The 25,044-nt window shown below is 36.9% G+C and overlaps 1 protein-coding gene across 1 annotated transcript in view; it reads right to left on the bottom strand.

Annotated features, from left to right (window-relative positions):
• Positions 1–25,044, bottom strand: part of SPEN (spen family transcriptional repressor) — a 71,885-nt gene that overhangs the window by 11,642 nt on the left and 35,199 nt on the right. The window contains exons 4-10 of the mRNA XM_028511453.2: positions 12,378–12,538; positions 10,857–11,057; positions 7,353–7,504; positions 4,568–4,693; positions 4,049–4,162; positions 2,258–2,371; positions 686–786 (exon numbers count right to left, since the gene is read on the bottom strand). Coding sequence (XP_028367254.1) covers positions 686–786; positions 2,258–2,371; positions 4,049–4,162; positions 4,568–4,693; positions 7,353–7,504; positions 10,857–11,057; positions 12,378–12,538 — 969 coding nt within the window. The remainder of the gene's footprint in view (positions 1–685; positions 787–2,257; positions 2,372–4,048; positions 4,163–4,567; positions 4,694–7,352; positions 7,505–10,856; positions 11,058–12,377; positions 12,539–25,044) is intronic.

Below are 25,044 nucleotides of genomic sequence, written 5' to 3'. Positions count from 1 at the left end.
CAGTTTTAAGCTAGCATAAATAGCTTAAGTTAACACAAATAGCCTGATTCAGACTATGAAATCTTAAATGATTCTGAACTGTGTTGGTTCTTAAAAGAAGAGAAAAAGTATCAAATACTACATACCATGACTCACTGAAAAAATTAACAAGGGGAAATAAGATTTACTTTTTACATTGCTAAAATTAGCAATTTATGTTTTGGCTTACTGACTCACAAATTATGAGATTTGAGTTTAAAACAAAGATCTTGATAGTCTTTTGAAAGTTTGTTTTCTTAAAAAATTAACTGTATGAGCACATGCTTGTTGACAACCTGGATATTGTCATTACTAAATAAAAAAATATATAGGGCACTTAATAGTTTATAATGTATTTCAACATGTTATTATATTTAATTTAAAACTGTACAGCAGGATGATTTGTATATATCATATGGCAAAACAATAACTCTTCCAAATTACAGTAGTCAGTGAGAAATGTAGATAGGTTACCCCAACTCCTGTGAGCCACATGAAAACTGGATTCATAAAAATAAACCTCTGTTTCTGTATGAAGGGATGGAAGGAACAGTTTTTCTGGAGTACAAGTAGAAATAAGGGATGAACAATAAAATTTAATACCATCTCAATTTTATGTATTAGAAATGTTTAAAATAAGCTATGATAACAACTTTAAAATACATACCTTCTTTCCATTAACAGTTCATAGAAGTCTCTGATATCTTGACCAGATTTTTCCATGCAGTGATAAAATGCCAGCTGACTTTCCCGATTTGCAAAATCCACCTTAAAAAAAAGTAGCAGGTGTGTGATGCAAGTTTCAAATTTAAATAATGAAAAATGTTGCCAAACTTAAAAATTCTTCCCAAAATAAACCTCCGGATAAATTTCAAGAAAGAGCAATTTTTCTAAAGTGAAATAGCCCTCATAACAGAAACTGTATTTTGTTAATCCAAAATCTCTCTCAAATTCTACACAAATCTTGATAGAGAATTATAAAGTTCTAGAACCAATCCTGAAGGATTGAGAAAAGCAAAAATGATACCTAGGCAGGATTCTAGGTTGTCAATTAAATAATCAGACCAGACTACTAAATCCAGCAATCTCTGTTGTGCATAAATTTTCTGGAACCATAGTTAGAACATAAAATAAAATATGGAAGAACATTGAAACTTGATTCACTGCTGGATCTCAGAGTTACTAAGAATACTGTACCCATCATTTATCAATTATTTTTTTCCTCTATCAATATCTTATCTTGAAAAGACTTATTTCACTCCAACCACCATAGTTAAATTTATAAATTCCCTCAAGCTACCATGAACAGTTTTAAAAAAAAAACACCAAAGTGTCACGTTTTCAGTGTTCACCCACTCTTTGGGAGGAGGAAAGAAGAAGAAGAAAGGATCACATAGGAGGCTGGACTGACTGATACTTCAAGCTCTTGGGTGTACAGATACCCACAGGTGACTGCGGACCACCCCGCACCAAAAGTATACACATGAACATCAGGCACCCAGGACACAGAGAAGCACGATTTCTTGAATGAGATGATTTTTAGGAAATGTTCCTAAAACATTTGCCTAATGGTTTAAAAGACTCTGTGCTCTCAGGTACTCAAGTATAAAAATTATAATATCTTCCTTAAAAATTGAGGTCAGCCCTGACTGGATGGCTCAGTTGGTTGTAGCATTGTCTTGTACACCAAGAGGTTACAAGTTCAATTCCTGGTCAGGGCACATACCTAAGTTGTGGGTTTAAGCCCTGATCAGGGCATGTAGGGAGGTAAGCAACCAATCAATGTTTCTGTTTCTCTCTCTCCATTCCTCTCTCCAAAATCTAATAGAAACAGCTCTGTCTGGTGTGGCTCACTGGTTGAATGCTGGCCTGTGTGAATCAAAGGGTCGCCAATTCGATTCCCAATCTAGGGCACATGCCTGGGTTGTTACTGGCCAGGTCCCTCCCTGGTAGTGGGCACGCGAGAGGCAACCACACACTGATGTTTCTCTCCCTCTCTTTCTCCCTTCCCCTTTCTAAAAAATAAAATAAATAAAATCTTTAAAAATAAATAAATAAATAAATAAATAAAATCTAGTATCTGCATGTGAGGACTTAAAAACAAAAACTAAACTGAGGCCACACAACACATATCATGTAAACCACTCTGCCTACTGGCCACCTACTAAGTGCCAGTAATTATGAGGGTGGGATCTGAATATGATTTTGTTTTGTTTCTCCGTAAAGTCATTCTGCACACCTTAATTTTATTCCCACCAATTTTCCTCCCCTTGGTCTCTTTTACAGCTGTTTGTGCATATTCAATTTCATTGTAGATAATCAGGGCCATGCCTTTTAAGCGGTCAAATACCACCTGTAAAAAACAAACAAACAAAAAGTAAGAGCCTCAGCCACTAAACTTAAGTGTCAGTAAAAACAAAATCCTAAGTTACAAAGACACTGCAAGAAAAAATATACTTACATACATTTTATTCTAGAAAAATTTCTGGCTTTCCCTGATACTGCATGTTGTAGTGAAAACACAAAATGTGTAGGAACTGTTTAGAATTGTGGCTATTGTGTCCTGAGGTATACTATGCCCTTATTTTGTTTTTCTGTATTTTACTTTTGTTTTCCATGTGGACCAAATACCGTACTATACAGTAAATCCTCACTTAATGTCGTGACTTTATTCAAAATGACATATAATGAAACCAAACTTACCACAGACTGCTTATAAACAAAGTAAGTTCTGTTCCTATGGCATCTCATCAATCATGTTAACAAAATGACATTGAACATTATTTAAGCCCTGGCTGGTGTCATTCAGTGGACCGAGTACCTGCCTATGAACCAAAAGGTCACCAGTTCGATTCTCAGTCAGGGCACATATGCCTGGGTTGTGAGCCAGGTCCCCAGTTGGGGGGGTGTGAGAGGCAACCAACTGATGTCTCTCTCACACATAGATGTTTCTCTCCCTCTCTGTCTCCCTTCCTCTAAAAATAAATAAAGTCTTTTTAAAAAAAAGCCCTGGCTGGTGTGGCTCAGTGGATTGAGTGCCGTTCTGTGAACCAAAGGGTTGCTCGTTCAATTCCCAGGCAGGGCACAGGCCTGGGTTGCGGACCAGGTCCCTGGTGGGGGGTGCGTGAGAGGCAACCACACATTGTTTTTTCTCCCTCTCTCTTTCCTCTCCCCCTTCCCCTCTGTCTAAATATAAGTAGAAGGTGAAACAAAACAATACAATACAAAACAACGTTATTTGAGGACAGGTTCTATCTATTTAAGTAAGCATTCTTCTAGTTTTGGCTCAAATAAGGTAATATCCTTGTCAGAGAGACAAAAATGTAAAGAGTACTGAATCAACAAAAAATTTTAGTGATGCTGAAGTCATAAGTAGCACTACCACCTTAAAGCTGTTGGATTCTTATTTACACTAGCAGTTTTAACATGTATTTCTCCAGATAACAAAGGTTACATATCAAGAAATGTCAAAATTATGCAACAGGTCCACCACCGAGTAAATCTGTTTTGAAAAAGTTAAAAAGCTTTATCTTTAACTTACTTAACAGAATGGGGCCCAGAGACCCTTTTCCTGTTATATTTGTGGGTGTGTTACATACACACACAGTGTACTACATTGATTAGATGAATATTCTGTTGTGTGAATGTCCTTTTAAAGAAACCATCATTTTTAAAAACTTGAGGTTAATTCTATATTAGTGTGAATATGGACACTTATATAATTAGACTATCTGATTTTGATGTAAGATAAAATTATAAAAATCTCTAAGAAACATTCTCTTTAACAGTATTATGTATATTAGTTTCAAAATTAATCATCTTGGCTGGTTCAAAATATTCATATTGTAAGATAATAATACAGATGAGATGCAAATGCCCTTCTAGGTCAAATTTTGGAAAAGATCATTTTAATGTATGAGTTATTAAAGAAAAAAAAAGTAGGCACTAGAAATAGGGGCTGAAAGGACAGAATACTGAGAAAAGGCAGTCAGAGGTAGCTTTAAACTACACACCAAAACTTCCCACCTACCTTTATCACAGGCCCGTATCGGCAGAAATGTCGTGTTAAGTACTGATCCGACACATTTGCAGAAAGCCCGTCTAACCACACACAGTTTGTAGGCATGCTCTTTCCAAAACCCAGCTGATCATAAAAGGCGAAATTGTGATTAGTAAAGTCACCAATTATTCAACTACAGAATTCTTTTTTTTAATTATCTTATTGTTCAAATAATAGTTATCTGCATTTGCCCTCCCTCCCCACCCTCAACTACAGAATTCTGAGAAAACCTATCTTCTATAGGAACCTTGTCAAACCAACATTTCAAGTGGGAGACATTTGGTTAAATCAAGTGAAAATTTGCAAAAAAGTAATCCTGCCTGGATCAGCAAGCCTTAATTCAGAGGATAACAAGCATGAGGACGCAGAAGTGTATCTCCTTTATGGTTATCTAACTGTATTACTGAAACTTCAAGTACTCAGACATATGCAAAAAACTCCGAATCTTAAAAACTCTAACAGTACAATAACTTATGCAAATTTCTTTACCTTGAGGCGATTATTTCCAAGGTACTCCCCATCCATCTTCTTAATGGCCTTACAAACACTGGCAATGTCGCAGTACTGCAAGAACGCGTACTGAGGAACTCCATTTGCTTTCTTTATGTCAATATCCTGAAAAGGCCAACGGATACCACTTAGTGATACCAGAAAATAATTAGAAATTTATTTCCATCTAAATCAGAATAAACCAAATCCCTATGAGGTATATATTTCTCAGGTCATACTCCCCAAAATAATTTTCTTAGTTAAAACTGTACATCTTAATGAAAACTAAATAGTCTAAAAAACTATACAATTCAGCATTTGTAATTACTAACCATGAAATCCTTCTTATGTGCAGCTCTCTGCAGAAGAGCAACTATAATGCAACTCAAAATGTGCAATTTAAAATCCACAACACACCTGTCTTAAGAGAAATGTATGATAGTAAAGAAAAGGCAGCCTAATCAATGAAAACCTAAAATATAATTCCCTTCTGCAGTATCTAAATGACTTACCAAAAACAGGCCATTTAAACTAAAATATCTGAGGAGAGTAAGAATGATAAAGAAATCAAGTTTTCAAAAAGTTACTTAAAATATGCAATCCTAAATTAGAAGACTCATTCTATCAGTATATCTCAACGAATCAAGCCTGGTGATTAATAAATATGGTAATAATCTCTCATATCCAGTATGAATAGATACGCAAGTACCTACACTGCTTTGTGAAAATGCATCAAAACACCATCCCTGGATTAAAGAAAAACAATAAAGGAATGCCCTATCTCTTTGGGATGTTCAAAACCTACAACTTACAAGTCACACCTGACTCTTGGTCCTGCCTAGTTAGAAATGGGGGGGGGGGGGGGGCTAGCTTACACAGGAAAATGGTCCAGATAAACCACTCTTATGCTTAAACAATAACCCACCTGGGCCATTTGTTGCAGAGTTATCATGATTATCTAAGCTTCCTTAAGAGTTATAAGCCAATAATCAAAACCTGAAACAGCAAACTGAATGATGCATTTAAAAGCTGTTTGATGGGTCCTTTAAAAATCAATAATTTATACTCAAAATTGTTATAAATAATGGTAAATAAACATTCACTTTGATTTTCACTGTTATGTAGAATGCGACAACCCAAGATAACTCTACTGAAGAGAAAGAGTCTCCAAGACACTGCTGAGCAGACTCACTAACTAGGTTCTGGTTACAGCATAATCTGTCATCAAAAGGTAGCAGACCATTTTCCCAAAGTCTGTGTTTCATTAAAACAGTGACAACCACGGGCAATTGCAAACATGATGAGATTATGGTTTCCAAACAGAATACTCATGTGTCTACCTTATTGAGAAGCATAGCTCTCAAATACAGTTAACTATTGTATTGTTAGCAACCCTGGTGATGAAAACGTATGTATCCATGAGCCCAAATACAACTTTTTATACTCCTTCAAAATTTAAAGTAGCAGCTACATCTGAATGAAAGTATACCAAAAATTTTATCAAGTCAGAGACTCATAAATGCCAAATGGAACATTAATTAATAACATGGAGAGAGAAGGAGACTTGACTTGGGGTGGTGAACACACAATACAGGGTACAGATGATATGTTGTGGAACTGTGCACCTAAAACCTGTGTAACTTTGTTAACTAGTGTGGCCCAATAAAATCCGTAAGAAATTTTTAAAAATCAATTAATAGATCATTTTCCAAAGATAGAAAAAGCTTACGTCCAAATAGGAATGTTAACTCCAAGTCACTCATCTAGGTAAGCAGTAGAGCTACAATTAGAGTGTCTAGTACGCTCATAAAAAAATAGAACTTAAAAAAAAATCAAAATTGGAAAAAAAAGTAAATGAACGTTTTGCTGTTTACTTCTCTAAACATGTATCTTCTCTCTGTTTTTACTTTCTGCCAACCACTTTTATCTCTTGCCCCTGGCTCCTCTGAAGTAAGGTAAAGCCAGTCACAAGCACAAATAATGTTTTATTCATAAGGCTCGATTATGTCATTTTAAAAAAAGATAAGGATCTTTGCTTAAAGCATTAGTGTATAACAGCGGATTTCAATCGGTGTGCTGCAAAAGCACATCTGAAAAATTAACAATAACGATTCCTATCCAAAACATTTTTAAACTCTCCAAGTGCAAATATGCTAGAGCAATTTATTTACTGTTATTAATATAAAGAAAGCCTAGAAAAGTAAGTAGTAGTTTCCCTATTTTTTCAAACACAAAAGAGTTTATCCCAAGGGTATAAAGCTGCAACCAAACTATTTTCACTATAAACTGCCTCAAGTTTTGCATCAAGAGGAACAGAAAAATCCTTTCTACTCCTAAATCTAAGTATGACTTGCATAATATAAAAAGTGATTCTAATTAAAATTTCAAAATAGAACTGAGCTTCCAGCATGACATCCACATTCTAGTAATCCCCAAGGTATGTCCTGATGAACACTGCGGTAACACAATCATCATACACTAATCTGCCACTTCCTTCTTACAAACATGTTTTCCAGATCCCCCTTTCAATCCATAGGACTAGAGATGGCATTGAAACAGGAGAGATGGAGAGGAGAATATATATGTAAACAAAATAAAGATAAATATATATTTTTCCATAAATACTCTCCAATGGGTTCTGCTAGATCAGGAGTAAAAACACATAGGACAAATTAGAAAAACATTCATTACACCATCTAAATGTCATATTTCCAAATACAATCTGTACTATGCTTTGCCTTATGACAAAGATCTAAAACTGTTTTTATTGTGAAAATTAACATACCACAATTTCGCCAAAGCGCTGGAAGATGTTACGAAGATCATGGTAAGTAGTGGTTTTTTCAAGGTTGCCAATAAAGAGGGTCCTTGTTGCTTTGGGGTGAAATTCATCTATCCTTTCATCCAAAGGGCGAAATTCATTTTCACTTTCTGTTTCTGTAAGTGGAATGGGGGCAGAATAAAAACAGAAGAGAGTGTTTTGATGTATACTTACATACCATGGGGATAATCTACATTTAAGAAAGTAAGTCTCTGAAACATCTGGTTTGCATACTCATACAATCTGAAAAATTATACACACCTTCAGAAATATATGCCTCTTGTTAACTCCAAAGTGAAAGAGGAATACAAAGGCTAAGAAACTTACCCCAAAAAGTATGGGAAAGTAACACTTTGATTTTTAAAATAGAAAAGCAGACTAAGTTTCAACCTGATAAATTGACTTGTTTTTTAAAATAATCACCAACACAGAAAAAGATTTTAAACCTCAGTAAAATGGTAATCATTTTAGCCTAATTTTAGGTTCCAAAATTGGGTAGCAGGCTCTCAGTGTGTAGTGTAAAACTATATACGAAACTCAGCTAAAAACAGTCCAGTTTCATTATTTACTTTCAACATTTTTGGGGGGCAATTTTTTATTTACTTATTTTTAGAGAGAGGGGAAGGGAGGGAGAAAGAGAGGGAGAGAAACATCATTGTGTGAGAGAACCATGGATCAGGTGCCTCTTCCACGCCCCCAACAGGGGACCTGGCCCGCAACCCAGGCATGTGCCCGGACTGGGAATCCAACTGGCATTCGCTTTCTATTTCACAGGCTGGTGCTCAATCCACAGAGCCATACCAGCCAGGGCTAAATGCCGCAATTTTTAAATACGAGAATAATAATTGTGTAAAAATTGATTGAAGCGGCAGTTATGAAGCATCTTGTTTTGGTGTTGTACAGACCCCAATGACAACCAGAAAAAGACTAAATGACTAGCCTTTATAATTCCCTTTTTAATGTAGAACACAGCTGTCCAAAAAGCTAATATTAATCAGCTTGACTGAAAGCAAGTGTTTCAGTCAGCCACTGAACCTTACTGATGGCATCAACAATACTGGCATTAAAAGGGTACACCTTCTGAGTTATTGAGTGAACTCAGCCAGAATACGTCTCACCCCTGATTCCAGTTTGGTAGCTCTAATGGTAGCTCAACTTAATCTGGTGACAGTGTTACCAAAGAGCACATCCTCTCACTGAGTGAGGGGGGCCCGGAAACTGCCGGCGGCGCACACACACACCTGTCTCTACATCACCATCGTATCATCACAGGGGTATACCTCATTTCAAGCCTGACTTGGTCTTCTTGAAACTATCTAATAGAGGGCACACATTTAGGAATATTTCATTTTAAAAGGGAGAAAAAAATTAAAAAGAAAAAATAAACTGAGGCACATCTTGAGGTTTGAGGTTTGTACTCCAAAAGTCAAATCCGGCAGGATAAAGCATGATTTGCAACCATTAAAATCTGTAATGGCTTCATTTCCACTGAACAGCTCAGGAATTTTAACCTTCGTCACCAATTCAATTCCTACACGTCACTGAAAAAGCTCTTTTACCCTGTCACTTCATGTTTAGGGGGCTGTAATGCTGTGCACAGGAGTAAGAAAGCACAATCTCAGAAGCCACCAGGGGTCTAACTGCAGAGCTGCGTTTCTTGGACTTGGATCTTTTTAATTCCAAGGGGTCCTTGACCTAAGGAAGCAACGAGCTCCATGCATTTCAATACAAAACATCTATGACAAACCATCCCACAGCAGAATTCCAACCAAGTCTCTATACTCAAATCCAACTGCCTTCAAACATCCCATTAAACAAGAGTTTCATGCTGTCCCATCTTGAAAAGTTACCTTCAGCTTTCCTATGCTTGAACCAACCAAACTTCTCAAAATCTTCAACATTAGGAGGTTAAAACCCAATTAAATACTGGGTTTTAGGTAAAATGCTTTATTACAGTAAAAATCTTAAGCTAGCCCTACTACTTGGAAATAGAGGGTCAGCTATTGACAAAGCCCCTAAATTAGATCCTCACTACTTAGTAATACGTGGCTCTAAAAACTTACACAGATTATAATATTCTAAATATTCCTCAAGTCAGTTCCTCAAGAATATGAGACATTCTAAATACAATCCCAAATGTGTTAAATCAGAACTGCTCTTAGTCCCATACAGCTTAGGGCAGTACAGCTGAAACCTGGCAGAGAGGTGGGAACATGAAGACATAACCTATAATTCCTTTGAAAAGATAACATTCTTTTGAGTTCCTGTGCTTATCACAAAATTATGCACATTTTACAGTATTCACTCTAACACCTCCATGCCCCCTGCCTTTTTTTTTGTTTTTTAAGATAGAGAGAAGGGGAGGGAGAGAGGAAGAGAGGGAGAGAAACATCAATGCATGAAACATCCATCAGTTGCCTCTTGCACGTGCCCCAACCAGGTCTGCAGCCCAGGCACGCACCCTGACTGGAATCTGTCGCTCTGTGGGAAGGCCCCCAGCCAACCGAGCCACACCAGTCAGGGCTCCGTGTCTATTTTAATACACAAATAACATTTACACATTCTTACCAGGGAAATTCTATTTTTCCCTCTTAATTGTCAAATAAAATGAATATTCCAAGAAAATAAGCTATGTTTACCGTACAAATTCTACTCAAAGCCTTAGTCTTAAATTGTCTCAGTTACATAGTGAGGACTGTATAACTTTAACCTTTCTTTTCTATCCTCTACAAATTCATTCATGAGTTCCCTTAAATTAGGGGTTCCCAAACTTCAGTATGCAAATTCTGAACCAGTAAGGGGGGGGGGGGCCCCCACGCGCGGATAAAAGAGCCTGCATTTTAAACAAACCCTGGCGGTGATTCTAAACAGGAGAAACACTGACCCAAGCCATGCCTGGGAAGACTTCCTGCCTTACAACAGGTAGGTTCAAGTTAATAAAATATCCCCTTGAAATTCTCAATGGGTCACACTCAGAAGACCTAGCCCTGCTTCTTTGTCACTATCTTTAAGGTTATGGAAGCTAGAATAACAGATCCAATTTGTATTGGGCATAACAGAAATAAAACTGGTTTAACTAGTCCCCCAAATCCATATGTCAAGTAGTTTATTTTCAAACTTAATTCAGGATAATTCTGTTGTCATTCTCCTAGGACCTACCTCCTTATCTCTATGGAACCCTTTCGGGAGGGCAGGATTCAACAAGGGGCTATACTCTCTGCCTTTGGGCCTCAGTGAAGAATCAGCATGTCTCTCTTATACAACAGGACAATTTTTTTCACCCACCCTAACCAAAACAATGTAGTATATTAAGCTGAACAGTAAATGTAAAACCGTTCTTTAAAATAGAAGATACTGGAAGTATGTCAATAAATAAAGCTGGAATAGTGTCCACTTTGACCATACAGTGTTGCCCTTTCATAGGCTGGAGTAAAAATTACATGGAAACTCAGCTCCCTTGCCTCTTACCTGGCCCTATCCATGCTGTCACTTCAATCTGCATGCCGAAGAAAAGTTTTCCTTTTGATGCAGTCAGTGCTTTTTCTTGGTCCTCTTGCTGCCGAAAGAATACCAGACCATACCTCTCTTCTGAAGCTCCATGGATCTGCACTGAAGTCACCTTTCCAAATTTCTTAAATTCATGGAAAAGGCCATCTTTAAGGCTTGTATCTAAATTCAAATAAAAACAAGTTGCTTATTTTTCTAATTTAGTTACAACTCAATAAGCTACTAAGCATTAGCGTAAGTTTTCTTAGCATTAAAGCATTATGTTTTCAAATAAAAATACCTCTAAAAAGCATTTTGGATATTATTGTACAATTCTGAAATAAAGTGTTAGAAAATACTGATTTTTTAAAAACATCTGAGTATAGTGTAAGGGGAGTTCATTTTGCTACCCCTACTTATGGTTACGTTGAAAACTTTCATAATAAAAACTTTGTATACATGAAAACATATATAAGAATTTTAAAGACTTTAGAAAGAAAGCTGCACTTCTATCTTTCCAAGCATTATGTCAAGGATAAAAATCTGTGGGAAGTGGCTTGCAACGTCCTGAACAACTCTGAGGCCTTCTACAGATGAATCATATCATCTGGAGTGGGGATGGGGGTGGAGATGGGGGTCCTGTCTTAATTTGCTTCATTACAAAAATTAAAATTACATAGAACAACATGCCAATCTTCCCTGCCTATTCCCAAATTACCAAGTAACCTAAAGCAAAAGGTGATCAATATTTGTCTCAATATGTCTATTCACAAACCTGGTATGTAGATTTTATAGGCTGTTTTAATAAATACTTTAATAAATCACTGAAATGCACTTAGCTAAGAAATACTTTGGTCTTTTTTGGTTTGACCATATGTATGTTGTTTACAGACTAATATGCATCACTTAGGAATAACAGCATTTATAGCCAATTGCCAATTAAACAGGAGTAAAGACAGCTTTTCAATAGGCTTTCCTCTTATTTCCTGATTTTCCTCATTTAAATTCTTAATATTTTGGAATGGGTTTCTTATAATTTTATGTTCAAAGTTATTTCAGATAACATAGAACTCCAGAGCAATGTAATAAATCCAACTGAAATGAATACTTCTACAATTTCATACCAAATTTCCCCTAATATTGAAATATTTAATCCAGCAACCATATTTATTCAAAGATAAACCACCCTTCCTGTATAAAACATGAGCCATACAAACTCTGTGGGTACGTGCATATACTCACAATATACATGTGTATAATATGTGTACACACATGTGCATTATATGCATATGTATATGACAACTACAAATAAAATAACATGCAAATCTATATACACAACGACCTAGATACTATAGGGAGTTATAAAATCACTTGCTTTTTCTTACATGGTATTAAGTATTAACGGACCACAAAAACAAAGCTTGTTGTCACTACAAAGCACAGAATCCAAGTTGCTTCTCTCTCATTCCCCAACAGCAGCAGAGAGGAAGGTACGATTTTTACCTGTAGAGCGTACTGGAAGATTCTGAACCTTGATCCCAAAACTTTTACGGGGCTCATCTTTTTCCAGGGATGAAAGCAACTGGGCAGTGGGCGCGGGGACTGCTGCAGACTGAACTGACCGGGCTGGAGAATCATCACTTGAGCTACTGCTGGAATCAGTGCTGCAGAAGGGCAGAAGAAACTTCAGTAAAAGGACAGAACAAAACAAAAAACTGTAGCATATAAAAACTTCTTAGAATCAACAAGTGGCAATAATTCAAAGGTCTCAATTTCAGGGCTCCGACTTCTGGACGCCCTACCCTCTCCACATCTGTTTCATACTGTACCTTCAGGGAGAGCAGAGGACAGCAAACAGTGGCCTGAGAATGTGGAGGCAAAAGTAACGTCTTTTACTACCACATGCCTCCTAAAACCAAATATATTCATTCTGTGCTAAATGTGAATAATGTTTACCAAGTAAAGTAAGACTAATAAACACAACTCACTTAAAGGTAATAACGACACAATAGCAGATACATGGGTTTTTTTGATTCAGAGAGCAATGCAAGTCTTTGAGGTTCAGAGATACAAACACGTATTCTTGGACAAGTCATTTAACCTCTTACTGAAGGCTCAGTTTACACATCTGTAAATAAAGAGTACCTATCCCACAGGGTTAAGAATGAAATAAAAAACCCACAGGTTTAGAGTTTGGAATGTGCCAGCATTTAATAAATGAGGCACCGGTGCTGTGTTACTATTACTACTACTACTACCACCAGCACCTTATGGGTAAATAAATTTTTAGGAAAACATATATATCCAAAGTAATTTCCCTTTTTAACATTTCCGAAGGTGAAATAATACTAGTTTAGGCTCTTTGTGACTAATGTGGGAGATGAGAGTCCATGAAATTGAACTGATTTAACTCTCTTCAGTTTAATACAATCCTCAAATGGGGAGGCAGGTGAAAGACAAGGAGAAAATATTGCCAACATGGTCCGATCAAAAGAGATATTTAAACAAGCTTTTTATGCCTAAGAACTAAGTGAAAAATATAAAATTCTCTTCAGTACTAGATGTACAAAACTGCTACGTTTTAAGTTCTTTTACAGCCTTCTCAAATAGATTAATAAAAAGCTATGTACAGTATCTGCTATTTTACAGGTTCCTGTAATTTTCCCCCCCTGAAATTCTGGCTCATACCCACACCTTCCCTGTTGTGGAAGCCCTCTCTCTATACAACTGCAGGAGGTTAAGCACACTAGCTAGAGGGAAGACCTGATAGTTTTGTCATTTGAGCTAAGACTACAGCTCTCATACCCAGCCCAATAAATAAATCCAACCCTAGGATCTGAGACAAATTTGCTATTGCTTTTTTAAAAAAATAAAGAAATAAGCCCTGGCTGGCATAGCTCAGTGGATTGAGCACGGGCTGGGAACCAAAGTGGCCCAGGTTCGATTCCCAGCCAGGGTACATTCCTGGGTTGCAGCCATAACCCCCAGCAACCGCACATTGAAAATAAATAAATAAATAAATAAAATAAAGAAATAGATGCTGTAAGAAAACAGGGTGTTATAACTTAGAATTCACACAGCATTTTTATTCAGTTTTCACTTGCTACCACAAAAAATGAAAACTTCATGAGGTTATCAGAGCTTTATACAGTCTGAAACACAGGGAAATAAACCTATGCCAGTGAGAGCGAAAAGGAGATAGGCAAGTTACAAAATACAAACTATTAGGGATAAAAGCCTCCCAAGAGAAAATAACTACAGTATAGAATGTTATATAACGTATTAATTTCAATGAGTAAATAACCATTAAGGAAAATACTTTAGTTATAATACTGACAAAATTCCTTAGTAACAATGGGTAAAGAAGTAAAATATGATCAAGAGAAGAATTTCTGGCTTTTGATATGGCTAATGAGGCAACAAAAACAAAGTTCTGTGTATGTCTATTACAAAAATGGAGGAAGGTGATCAATCAACAATAACAATGATTTAAAAGTGCAAAATAGTCACAGAAATTAGATTCGTCAATGTCATCATAATCTTGGGAAATTCCCTGCTACCAAACAAGATGTAAGATTTAACTGGTAGAATTATCTGCTGAACAATTTGAAGAGATAACTAGAAAGGGGAAAGGTTTTAAAATAAATTATTAAATGGTGAATTATACAACTTTTGAGTTCACTAAATTGCAATGCACATTTCCAAGATAGTCTATTAAATGTACTAGGGATTTTAAGATCCTAAATCAACACGGGGGCACAAATTTAGACCCCCAGATACTTTCCAGTCTTATTAAACTGACAAAAAGCCCAAATGTGTCCATTTTATTTTTTTTATTCTTATTTTCATATTCACTAAAGAATCACACAACTCATCAAAGCATGTGATCTATGGTACTTAGTTGTTTCTTGAAAGCCAAAATAGTTAATCAGAAGGTATTCCAATATAAATTTATTAATGCAGTGATGATGTGTATCAACTAATAGTTTTAAGAAAACAGACTTTACATTTACCTGGCCACATCAGTATTACATCTTCAATATCAACTAAAAGTTCAAAATCATAAATCATTGGAAAGAAATACAATTTAAAAGAATCTAGTTACACTTTCCCCTAAGCGCATAAGGCAATTAAGGCTGAAATTATTTCTTGTATCAACTTATTTTTAATTAGGATTACTAAAATGCATATCTGATTAAAATTTCCATAATAAAAAAAGAAGCAGCAGCAACTGGTTGCATAACAGTTCTCCATAATCAAACAGATTATGGGATGCCAGGATTCTCGTAAGCACAATTACGGTGTCAATCAACTATTCCTGTTCCTACAGCCATTTTATACACAGAACTACAGTGAGCATCTGACTCAACATTGAAAATGTCAAGGCACTGGGTATACTATTTAAGATGACTCAGGATAAAATCTGTTCACATACAAGAGTAATAGCCAATGACTGGCTTCTACATCTGTATTCCTATACTATTTGTAAACATTTGATTACCCTAAATATGCATTTATGCTGTTTTTTTTAAACTGGGAGATTAAAAAGCAATTAACTAAATTAAGTAGAAAAAAATATCTGGCATAAATGGATTTTTTTTTAAGGAGCAATTAAAGCAACCAGAAAACTTCGCAATTAAAACAGGTAAGAGAACTCATTTGTTTAGAAAAGATACATAATCTCAAGTGACAATTTGCCAATAACCTCTCTTCTCTTCCCATCAGATAGCTAACAATTGTTTTCTCTCTACATAATCAATATATAAAAGCTTGAGTCAAGAGGGGAAAGATACAAAAAATGCAGATTTTCCATCAGGCTTATGCTAACCAAACTGTACCAACTGCCCCTGGTGCTTCCATCAAATGAGGACGGGAGGGCGGGGAATCATGTAATTTCTTAAATGCAATGCATCACCACACCAGGTGAGAATCTGTGTATATCCAGTTTTTTACAGGTCCAACTTTTCAAGCAGTTTTCTAAATGTGGTCTCAGGACCTATGCAGGGTCCCCAAGGTCTTTTTAGGGGTTCTGTGAGGTCCTTCCTATTTCAATTACATATCTGTGTGATGCCAGATTTTCTTCATCGACTTCATACACATACACACAAACACACAAAAGTATAATCAGTTTAAATACAGAAGTAGTCATAAGAATCTAGACATTAAAAATCAGACATTAAAGAAATTTGCAAAAAAGGTAAAACAATGCCACTCATCTCATTATTTGTTTTTTTTTTAAGTTATAGCATACTAGCTGAAGATCTAAAATTAAAATTGATTAGGGAGGTTCCTCTCCAGCAACAGACAACATCTGGAAGTGGAAAGCTCTCCCAAGATCATGGATAAAGATCTTCATCTCAGTATGAAACTTTTATGCCTTCTACCTTTCGCTACTTGCTTTTTCTCCCTGTTAATCCATAGGCAGATAATGCTCCTGAACTCTGGCAATCTCATTAAATCTACCATTAAGGCCATAACTAGAGCCAAAATCCTATAATTTTTTGCCAAGGTGGTATTAAATAATAGAATTGCTTTAGATTATTTATTGGCTGAACAAGCAGTAAGTCTGGGCCATAAGCAAATAGCTTCTCCTACTATACCTGGATCAGCACCTCTGGTATTGTAGCAAATACAAGAAGTTAATGAACAGGCTAGAACAGGTTGATGCTCCTTTAGGTACATTTTTTATTTATTTGAACCAACTGGTTTGGTTCGCAGGGAGCCTTGACTAAAGAGCACACTTCAGTCTCTTGGTATTATCCAACTGACAGCCATCACTATTGTCTGTCTCCCTAATGGCTACATCCTCTCAAGGGTCTTAAATTTGTGTCTGCAGCCATCAGCAGTGCATCACTTGGTCTCATGGTGCTTGGAGACACAGAAACAAGATGAACGACAAGATGAACAGCAAAAGCAGTTCTTCCAGGGACATGACGTCATAACCAGTGAGTGTCAAAGACACAAGACAAGGACTTCTAGAACTTAAATAATGATGAGCAAGAGAGGCACTAACACCAATTTTTAATTAATCTTTCATGTATGAGAGGATGATCAAAAAGGGGAGTTCTTAAATCAATTAAACAAGGAATCCATTAGACTGAGGTGCTTCTAATATCTTAGCAGCCTATGTGAGCAAACCAAAACCTAGGCCAGGGCAATGCCTCACGGTTCAGAAATCAGCCCTACCTGGTGTGGCTCACTGGGTTGAGCCCCAGCCTGCGAACCATGCCTCGGGTGCCGGCCAGGTCCCTGGCTGAGGGCCTGTGAGAGGCAACCTACAGGAACAAGATGTTTCTCTCCCTTCTTTTCCCCCTTCCTTCCCCTTCTCTCTAAAAAATAAATAAATAAAATATTTAAAATAAATGGTATGTGACCACCCTGGCTGGTGTGGCTCAGTGGATTGAGTGCCAGCCTGTGAACCAAAGGATTGCTGGTTGATTCCCAGTCAGGGCACTGGCTTGGGTTGCGGGCCAGGTCCCCAGTGGGGGACACGTCATAGGCAACCACACACTGATGTTTCTCTCCCTCTTTCTCCCTAAAAAGATAGAAATAAAATCTTTTAAATAAATAAATCATGCATGATAAAGGAAAATCCTCTCTTAAAAAAAAAAAAAAGAAATCAAGCCTAAGGACAGCCAATCACAAACACCTTATTAGGACTTTCCAAATAAGGAAGCAGCTTATGTTCTAACCAATTAAATAATTTTCTTGCTTTGCTTCTGCTTTTTCTCTGTAGGTCTTTTCCCTAGCTCCTGGGGAGAAGAGCACTTCTTCCCCAGGAAGTGGTAGAGCACTCCTAACCACTTCTGGTTGGGCACTGACCAATTCAAATTAATTTTTGCTCAAATAAACTATTAAAATTTTAAAAAGTCGTGTCAAATGAATTAAATAAAAATGTAAAATTAAAAGTTTTGATTTCTAGTATGGCAAATGTCAGTAGATATTACCTAAAATAAATAAAAGCTCAATAATTTAAGTGTCCTGAGCCAGAACATTAAAAAAACAAAAATAAAAAATTAGTTTAGCACACAGCCTGACATGATTCCAATTCCATGTTCAATTCTGCCACTTCCAATGTAACCTGAACTAAGCCTCTGTATTTTATTTAAAAATGAAGAAGGAAATAGTCAACTGTGTGGTCTAGTAAAGCACCTCATTTTGCTTCTCTAAACTTTAACTTCCCTAGTGGGTTACCTCATGACCTCCCTTCAAAGGTCCTGCTAATTCCAGGGGTCTATGACTCTCCACCCGCCTCCAATATTCCATCCATCTTTGACAGCTCTCAAGTACCGTATGTTATCTACAGGACAAAACCCACATTCTTCATTAAAAGAGAGGAGCTTGCCCTGGCTGGCGTAGCTCAGTGGATTGAGCGCGGGCTGGGAACCAAAGTGTCCCAGGTTCGATTCCCAGCCAGGGTACATTCCTGGGTTGCAGGCCATAACCCCCAGCAACCGCACATTGATGTTTCTCTCTCTCTCTCTCTCCCTCCCTTCTTCCCTCTCTAAAAATAAATAAATAAAATCTTTTTAAAAAATCGTTTAAAAGAGAGGAGCTTTTACAAACATGACCCCAAACTAATTTTCTACCTGCTCCTTCTCATTCCCTTGTCATGACACTTTTACCCTATCCATTAATGATCTATCCACACAAGAACATTAAACCAGTTTCTAACTTGGTAACTTTCTAAAAATTATTAGATATAAGTCCTTAGTTAAATTACTTCCTCTCTAATCCTTAACTTTCTCATATGTAAACGGTGATAATACCTACCACTTGTGAGGAGCTATGGTGAGTTATGATTATAAAATACTTCACACTCTGCCTAGCATACAGCTCACAAAAGAGAGGTCTTGTCCTGAGAGGTCTATTACTGTTAAAGGCACCTTTCTGTCCATCCTTGCCTGCCCTGCCTTCAAGGAATTAGCTCTAATATTTACCTTCTGCTTTGTAGCTGTTCCTGACATCCACATCCCACACTATAGTATTCATTGGTTTCTTAACTATAGTTCCTAAGCCTCGTTTACTACAATGTCTATCTCAAATGCCTTCATTCTGTCTCATAACTATTCATTTGCAAGTCCAGTGGATTCATCTTCGTAAACAGAGAGCCTCATCTGGTGCCGAATATGAATATGAATGCTTGGAGGCTCACATGAATGTGCCTCCAGGAAATTATTGACTTGAATTGTGCCAGCAATTGAAATTAACACCTAGGAAAGTATACCAAACCCAGTAAAATAAAGTATTAACTGAACTCAGTACCTGAGAGTGAAATACAGGTTTCTTTGTCACAGACTGCAAAGTCTTTCTTCAATTATTAACTATTCAAGAAATATGATGGCTGTTCTAACTAAGGTACTAGAAATATAACTGACAGATATTAATAACCTGACTGAAAAATCACTGACATCTATAAAAACAAAACCACTCCATGGATCCTATTATCTAGAACTTTGGGGAAGATGATTAAAAAAAAAAAGTCTACTGGTGTGGCTCAGTGGATTGGGCGTCATCCTGCAAACCGATAGGTCCCCTGTTCAATCAGTGGTCAGGGCACAAGCCTGGGAAGCAGGTCAGGTCCCTGGTTGGGGGTGTGCAAGAGGCACACCAATTGATGTTTCTCTTGTACATCAATGTTTCTCTCCCTTTCTCCCTCCCTTCCCCCTCTTTAAAAATAAATCAATTTTTTAAGAAATTCTAGGATGAAAGCAAAAACACAATTAAAATATACACCAAAAAAATTAATTGTCTAACAAAGTCCAGAGTCTTTGGATGCACTATTCTCTTTCATTCACTGATCCTATCATCTAAATACCTACATCAGAGGCTCTCAATGGGGACAATTTTGCTCAAGGGACATTTTTAGATGTCACCACTGTAAGTGGGGATGAGGCTCAGTGCCGTCTAGTGAATTGCAGCCAGGGATGCTGCTAAACATCCTGTAACGTACAAGAAGACAGTCCCCACAACAAAGAATTATCTGGCCTCAAATGTCAATAATGCCCAAGTTGAGGCCTACATTATTTCTTTGACTGCTTACCCTTCTTGAAAACCCAACATGCTAATTTTAGGCTGCAATTCAAACATGGGATCCTTAAAGTGACTTGTTTTTCCTTACTAGTAAATATCACTTTAGGAAAATATTTTAATAACTCCAAAACTCACAGGGAAAAAAATGAAGAAAAAAGATCAACTTGTGAAAATTATACTCAAGAGGAAGCTGGGATCCAAAACACTCTGATGTCACTCAATTTTGGAAAACGTGACAAAAAAGAAAACAAATAACTTCTTACAATACGTGCTTTGTTATGTCAATCACAGGGCCAAAGTACTTGTGAACAAAACTTTTATCATTTAAACAAATGATGGGTGAAATATACAGTAATGCTATCTGTATTCTTAATAAGGTTTATGTCAATTAAAAGCATTATTCCATTCATATTAAAATAGTTCTTAGCATAATAGCTTTCTTTACCCTCAACCCAGGGGTTTAGGGTGGTAGTTCAGTATCACAAATTTTTCCTTAACAAAATACCACCTTCAGAAGAAATCAGTAAAACTTCTATTTTGCATAAAGAGCTTAATGCATTTTTTTTGTTTTATAACTTCAAGGCACTTTAAGTTTACCTTAAAAAATGATAATATAGCCCTGACTGGATGGTTCAGTTGGTTGGAGCATTATCCTGTACCCCAAAAGGTTGTGGGTTCTAATTCCCAGTCAGGGCATGTGTCTAGGTTGTGAGTTTGATCCTAGGTCTGGGCACATGCTAGAGGCAATCGATCAATGTTTCTCTCTCACATCACTGTTTCTCTTTCTCTCTCTCCCTTCCTCTCTAAGATCAATAAACATATCCTTGGGTGAGGATTTTTTTTTAAATGACATATACATCAATAGCAAAAAAATCACAACCAGATGCAAAAATGGGCACCTCTGAACTTGAACAGACATTTCTCCAACAAAAATATACAAATAGCCAAAAAGCACATAAAAAGATGCTCAACATAATTAATTAGGGAAACTCAAATTAAAACCACAATGAGATACCATTTCACACTCAGGATAGCTATTCTCAAAAAAACAGAATATAACAAGTATTGGCAAAGATGTAAAGAAACTGGATTTTGCCCTGGCTAGTGTGGCTCAGTAGACGGAGAGCCGGAGTCACGGGTTCGATTCCCAGTCAGGGCACATGACTGGGTTTTGGGCCAGGTGCCCAGTAGGAGGTGTATGAGAGACAATCTCACATTAATGTTTCTCTCCCTTTCTCCCCCACTTCCTCTCTCTCTAAAAATAAATAGGGCTGCGAACCAAAGTGTTGCAGATTCGATTCCCAGCCAGGGCACATACCTGGGTTGCAGGCCACGGCCCCCAGCAACCGCACATTGATGTCTCTCTCTCTCTCTCTTTCTCCCTCCCTTCCCTCTCTAAAAATAAATAAATAAATCTTTTTAAAAAGTAGTAATAATAATAATAATAAATAAAATCTTTTTTTAAAAAAGAAAAAAATTGATTCCTTGGGCACTGCTCGCAGAAAGGTAACAAGGAAACAGCATGGCAATTCCTCAAAAATTAGACATACTGTATGATTCAGTAATTCCACTTCTGGGTACACAACCAAAAGAACTGAAAACAGGGACCTGAATAGACAGCTCTACACCATATCCATAGCAAGTGTAATAGCCACAAGGTGGAAGAAATCCAAGCATCCATTAACAGATGACTGCATAAACAAAATGTAGTATCAACACACAGTGGAATATTATTCAGCCTTTAAAAGTAGGAGGAAATTCTAACATATGCCACAACTTTGATGAATTTTGAGGCCATTATACTAAATGAAGTAAGCCCATCACAAAAGGACAAATAACTATATGAGGTAACTAGAGTAGTCAAATCAGAGACAAAGTTGAATGGTGGCTGCCATAGGCTGGGAAAGAGAAGGGAGAGTTCTTTCATGATTACAGTGTCAGTATAGAAAGATGAACAGGTTCTGGAGACAGATGGTGGCAGTGGTTGCACAATAATGTGAATGTACTTAAAGTCACTGAATTGTACACTTAAAAATTGATTAAAATGATAAATTGTATGTTATTTTAACACTACACACACAAAGATGATTTAAGAAATAAAATATAAAGTGAGTGATTCTTCTTCTCTTTGTTCTTAGAAAAAAGGCAAGAGACTCCAAGCCACTCAATGCAACAGGCTCTATCTGCTGCTGTATGTCAGCAAGGCTCTGCTGAGTCAGGGGGCCTCTCCGCCCGATTTATCCAGGTAAAGTTCCTCAGAAATGAGTCAGCTCCAACTGCTGACTCTCCAGCTAGTACAGAAGAAATGGGAGAGCACTATTGGACTCTTCTATGTAAATGACAAAATAAGCTCTTTAGAGCAAAAGTTAATGAAAGCTGTCTAAAGTCTTCAAGTTTAGTATACTTACTGAGAAAAATCATACTGGTATATTAAAGAGCAAAAATGAATTGCTTATCATAGAACAAATATCTTAACCTCAAGTATTTTGTTTTGGCCCACAGATTTCTTCTATCATTAGAAACTACAAAGACTTCTAATGGGAAAAGGTCTGATTTAAAAAGAAAAAAGATGATGACTGCCCTGACCAATGTGGTTCAGTTGGTTGGGTGTTTTCCCACAAAGCGAAAGTTCACCAGTTCAATTCCCAGTCAGGCACCTGCCTGGGTTGTGGGTTTGGTCCCCCATCAGGGCGCATTTGAGCGGCAACCAATTGCTGTTTCTCTCTCACATCAATGTTTTTCTCCCTCTCTTTCTCCCTCCCTTCAAATAAATAAATAAATAAGTAAATAGACATTTTTAGAAAGATTAGCTGAATTAAGTAAACAAAGAAAAGCTTTCTCTTAATAGACAAAGGTTGACAAAGAAAAAGAATCATGCTCCATGAGCCGTAATTTTTCTTTTTACCGTCACCAGTTTTTAATGCTGATATAAAAAATTTAATTTATTTCCTAAGAATTTCTAAGCACAGTAGCAAATCTAGACCTAAAAAAAAAAAAAGAAAGAAAATCTAGACCTCAGAAATTACCTTTTCTTGAGTTCTAGTTTCCATCTAGCTTTCACCTATGAGCATTTATAATTATCAAGCATATCTAAGCCTTAGGTACTGGCTCTACTTTTATAGGTAGGTTAAGATTGAGAAAAAAACAGATTTAGTGTTCATGGTCACTAAAGTGGTGGTAAATTCTACCACAATAATTAAAATCATTGGTTCTATTTCTCTTTCTATTCTGAAGTCCAGTAATTTACATATCTGAGAAAAAAACATAATTATTAAAGACTATTTTTTAAAGAGTATCTTATTTTGACAGAAATAACCATTTAAAATTGATCTTAGCCCTGGCTGGTGTGGCTCAGGGGACTGAGCGCTGGCCTGTGAACCAGAAGGTCACTGGTTTGATTCCCTGTCATGGCACATGCCTGGGTTGTGGGCCAGATTCCCATTTGGAGGCAAACAAGAGAAAACCAATTGATGTTTCTCTCCCTCTCTTCCCCCTCACCCTTCTCTTCTCTCTAAAAATAAGTAAATAAAATCTTTTTTAAAATTTGAGCTATGCTATATGAGGTTAACCTGCTCACAGAAGATTAAGCACAAGTAATTCTTTGGAATGTAATTATAGCGGCTGTTAACTTTTTAAGATCCGATTTATTTACTGATTTATTTGTAGACAGCAGGGAAGGGAGAAAGAGAAAGAAGGAAACAGCAATGTGCACAGGAAACATCGATCAGTTGCCCCTGGCACGCCCCCAACTGGAGACCTGGCCTGCAACCCAGCCATGTGCCCCCACCAGGAATCGAACCAGGGACCTTTCAGTCTGTGGGATGACGCCCAACCCACTGATCCACACCAGTCAGTGTTTTTTTAGTTTATCTCTGTCTTTGAGTGGTGTTAGATAAAAGAAATATGAAAATAGTTAATCTACAGGGTGACTGGCTAAAGAAGTAAAGCTTACCCCACCCTCAAAACCTGAAGGAATATCATCCAATCTTAAAAAGGAAGAAAATTCTAACTAACATTTGCTACAACATGGAAACTTCAAATGAGTATGCTAAGTGGAACAAGCCAGACACAAAAGGACAAATATTGTGTGATTCCATTTATGAGGTACCTAGAGCAGTCAAGTTCATAAAAACAGAAAGGAGAAGGGGTGGCTACCAGGGACTGCGAGACAGAAAAATGGGAAGTTGTTTAATGAATACAGAGTTTCAGTCTGGGAAGATGAAAAGGTTCTGGAGATGACTGGTGGTGATGGTCAGACAACAAAGTAAATGTACGTAATGCCACTGAACTGCACACTTAAAGTAAAACGCTAAATTTTATGTTATGTATATTTTGCCACCATTTTTTAAAAAATAAAGCCTTATGAGTTTCAGCGTTAAAAAATGCAGTTTGGTGTTTTTGAAACCTATTGTTCTAATAACAGTAGCAAAAAAAAGGAAAGTGGCTATGCTCTTGCTAATCTATTACTAAGAAATATGAGGCTTACTTTCTGGTGAACTCTGTGGAGCCCTAAGATTCCCTAGTTAACTTTAAGAATGGTAAGATGGACTATCAGAGACCTAGTCACAAAGTGCTTATCATTTTATGTTCAGATGTTGGGGGACAAATTATGTGACAGGTTCTAGTATAGATAGATTTGCTGAGTACGAAATTCAGAGTAAAAAATTCAAAGTGAAAAAACTATTTTTCTACATATTTTCACTGTGTTCAAAAGTTGGCCACTAGTACTTTTTAGTTTAAATTCCAAAGAGCCTAGGCCCACAGAGTCATTACATTCTTAGCAATCTCTAAAGACTCAGAAAACCTGTTACTCAAAGCAAAAGGCATCAAACATGCATGATCCCTGAAAGTAACAAGCAGATACAACATGTTTGCCTAAGGAACAAAAGACCCTTCTGTGTGGCAGCACAGCCTTTAGAACATCCGTGGGACGCCTCACTCAAGGGACAAACTAGGGAGAAAACGAAACTGTCAATTTTAACACCATGCAATTTTCTTATTCTCTCAACTGAACAAGTATGAGAAATCACAGATATACCTCTTATATGAACAACTAAAATGGTTCAAAAGGCATAAACCAAGAAGGCATACAGATCAAGGGGAAATGTGTTATTTATTCCAAACGGTTACATACAAC

The sequence above is a fragment of the Phyllostomus discolor genome, chromosome 5 (genome assembly GCF_004126475.2).
Source record: "Phyllostomus discolor isolate MPI-MPIP mPhyDis1 chromosome 5, mPhyDis1.pri.v3, whole genome shotgun sequence".
In the NCBI taxonomy this organism is placed as follows: domain Eukaryota; kingdom Metazoa; phylum Chordata; class Mammalia; order Chiroptera; family Phyllostomidae; genus Phyllostomus; species Phyllostomus discolor.
Note: the sequence above shows the minus strand (reverse complement) of the source record. Positions and strands in the feature narration are given on the sequence as shown.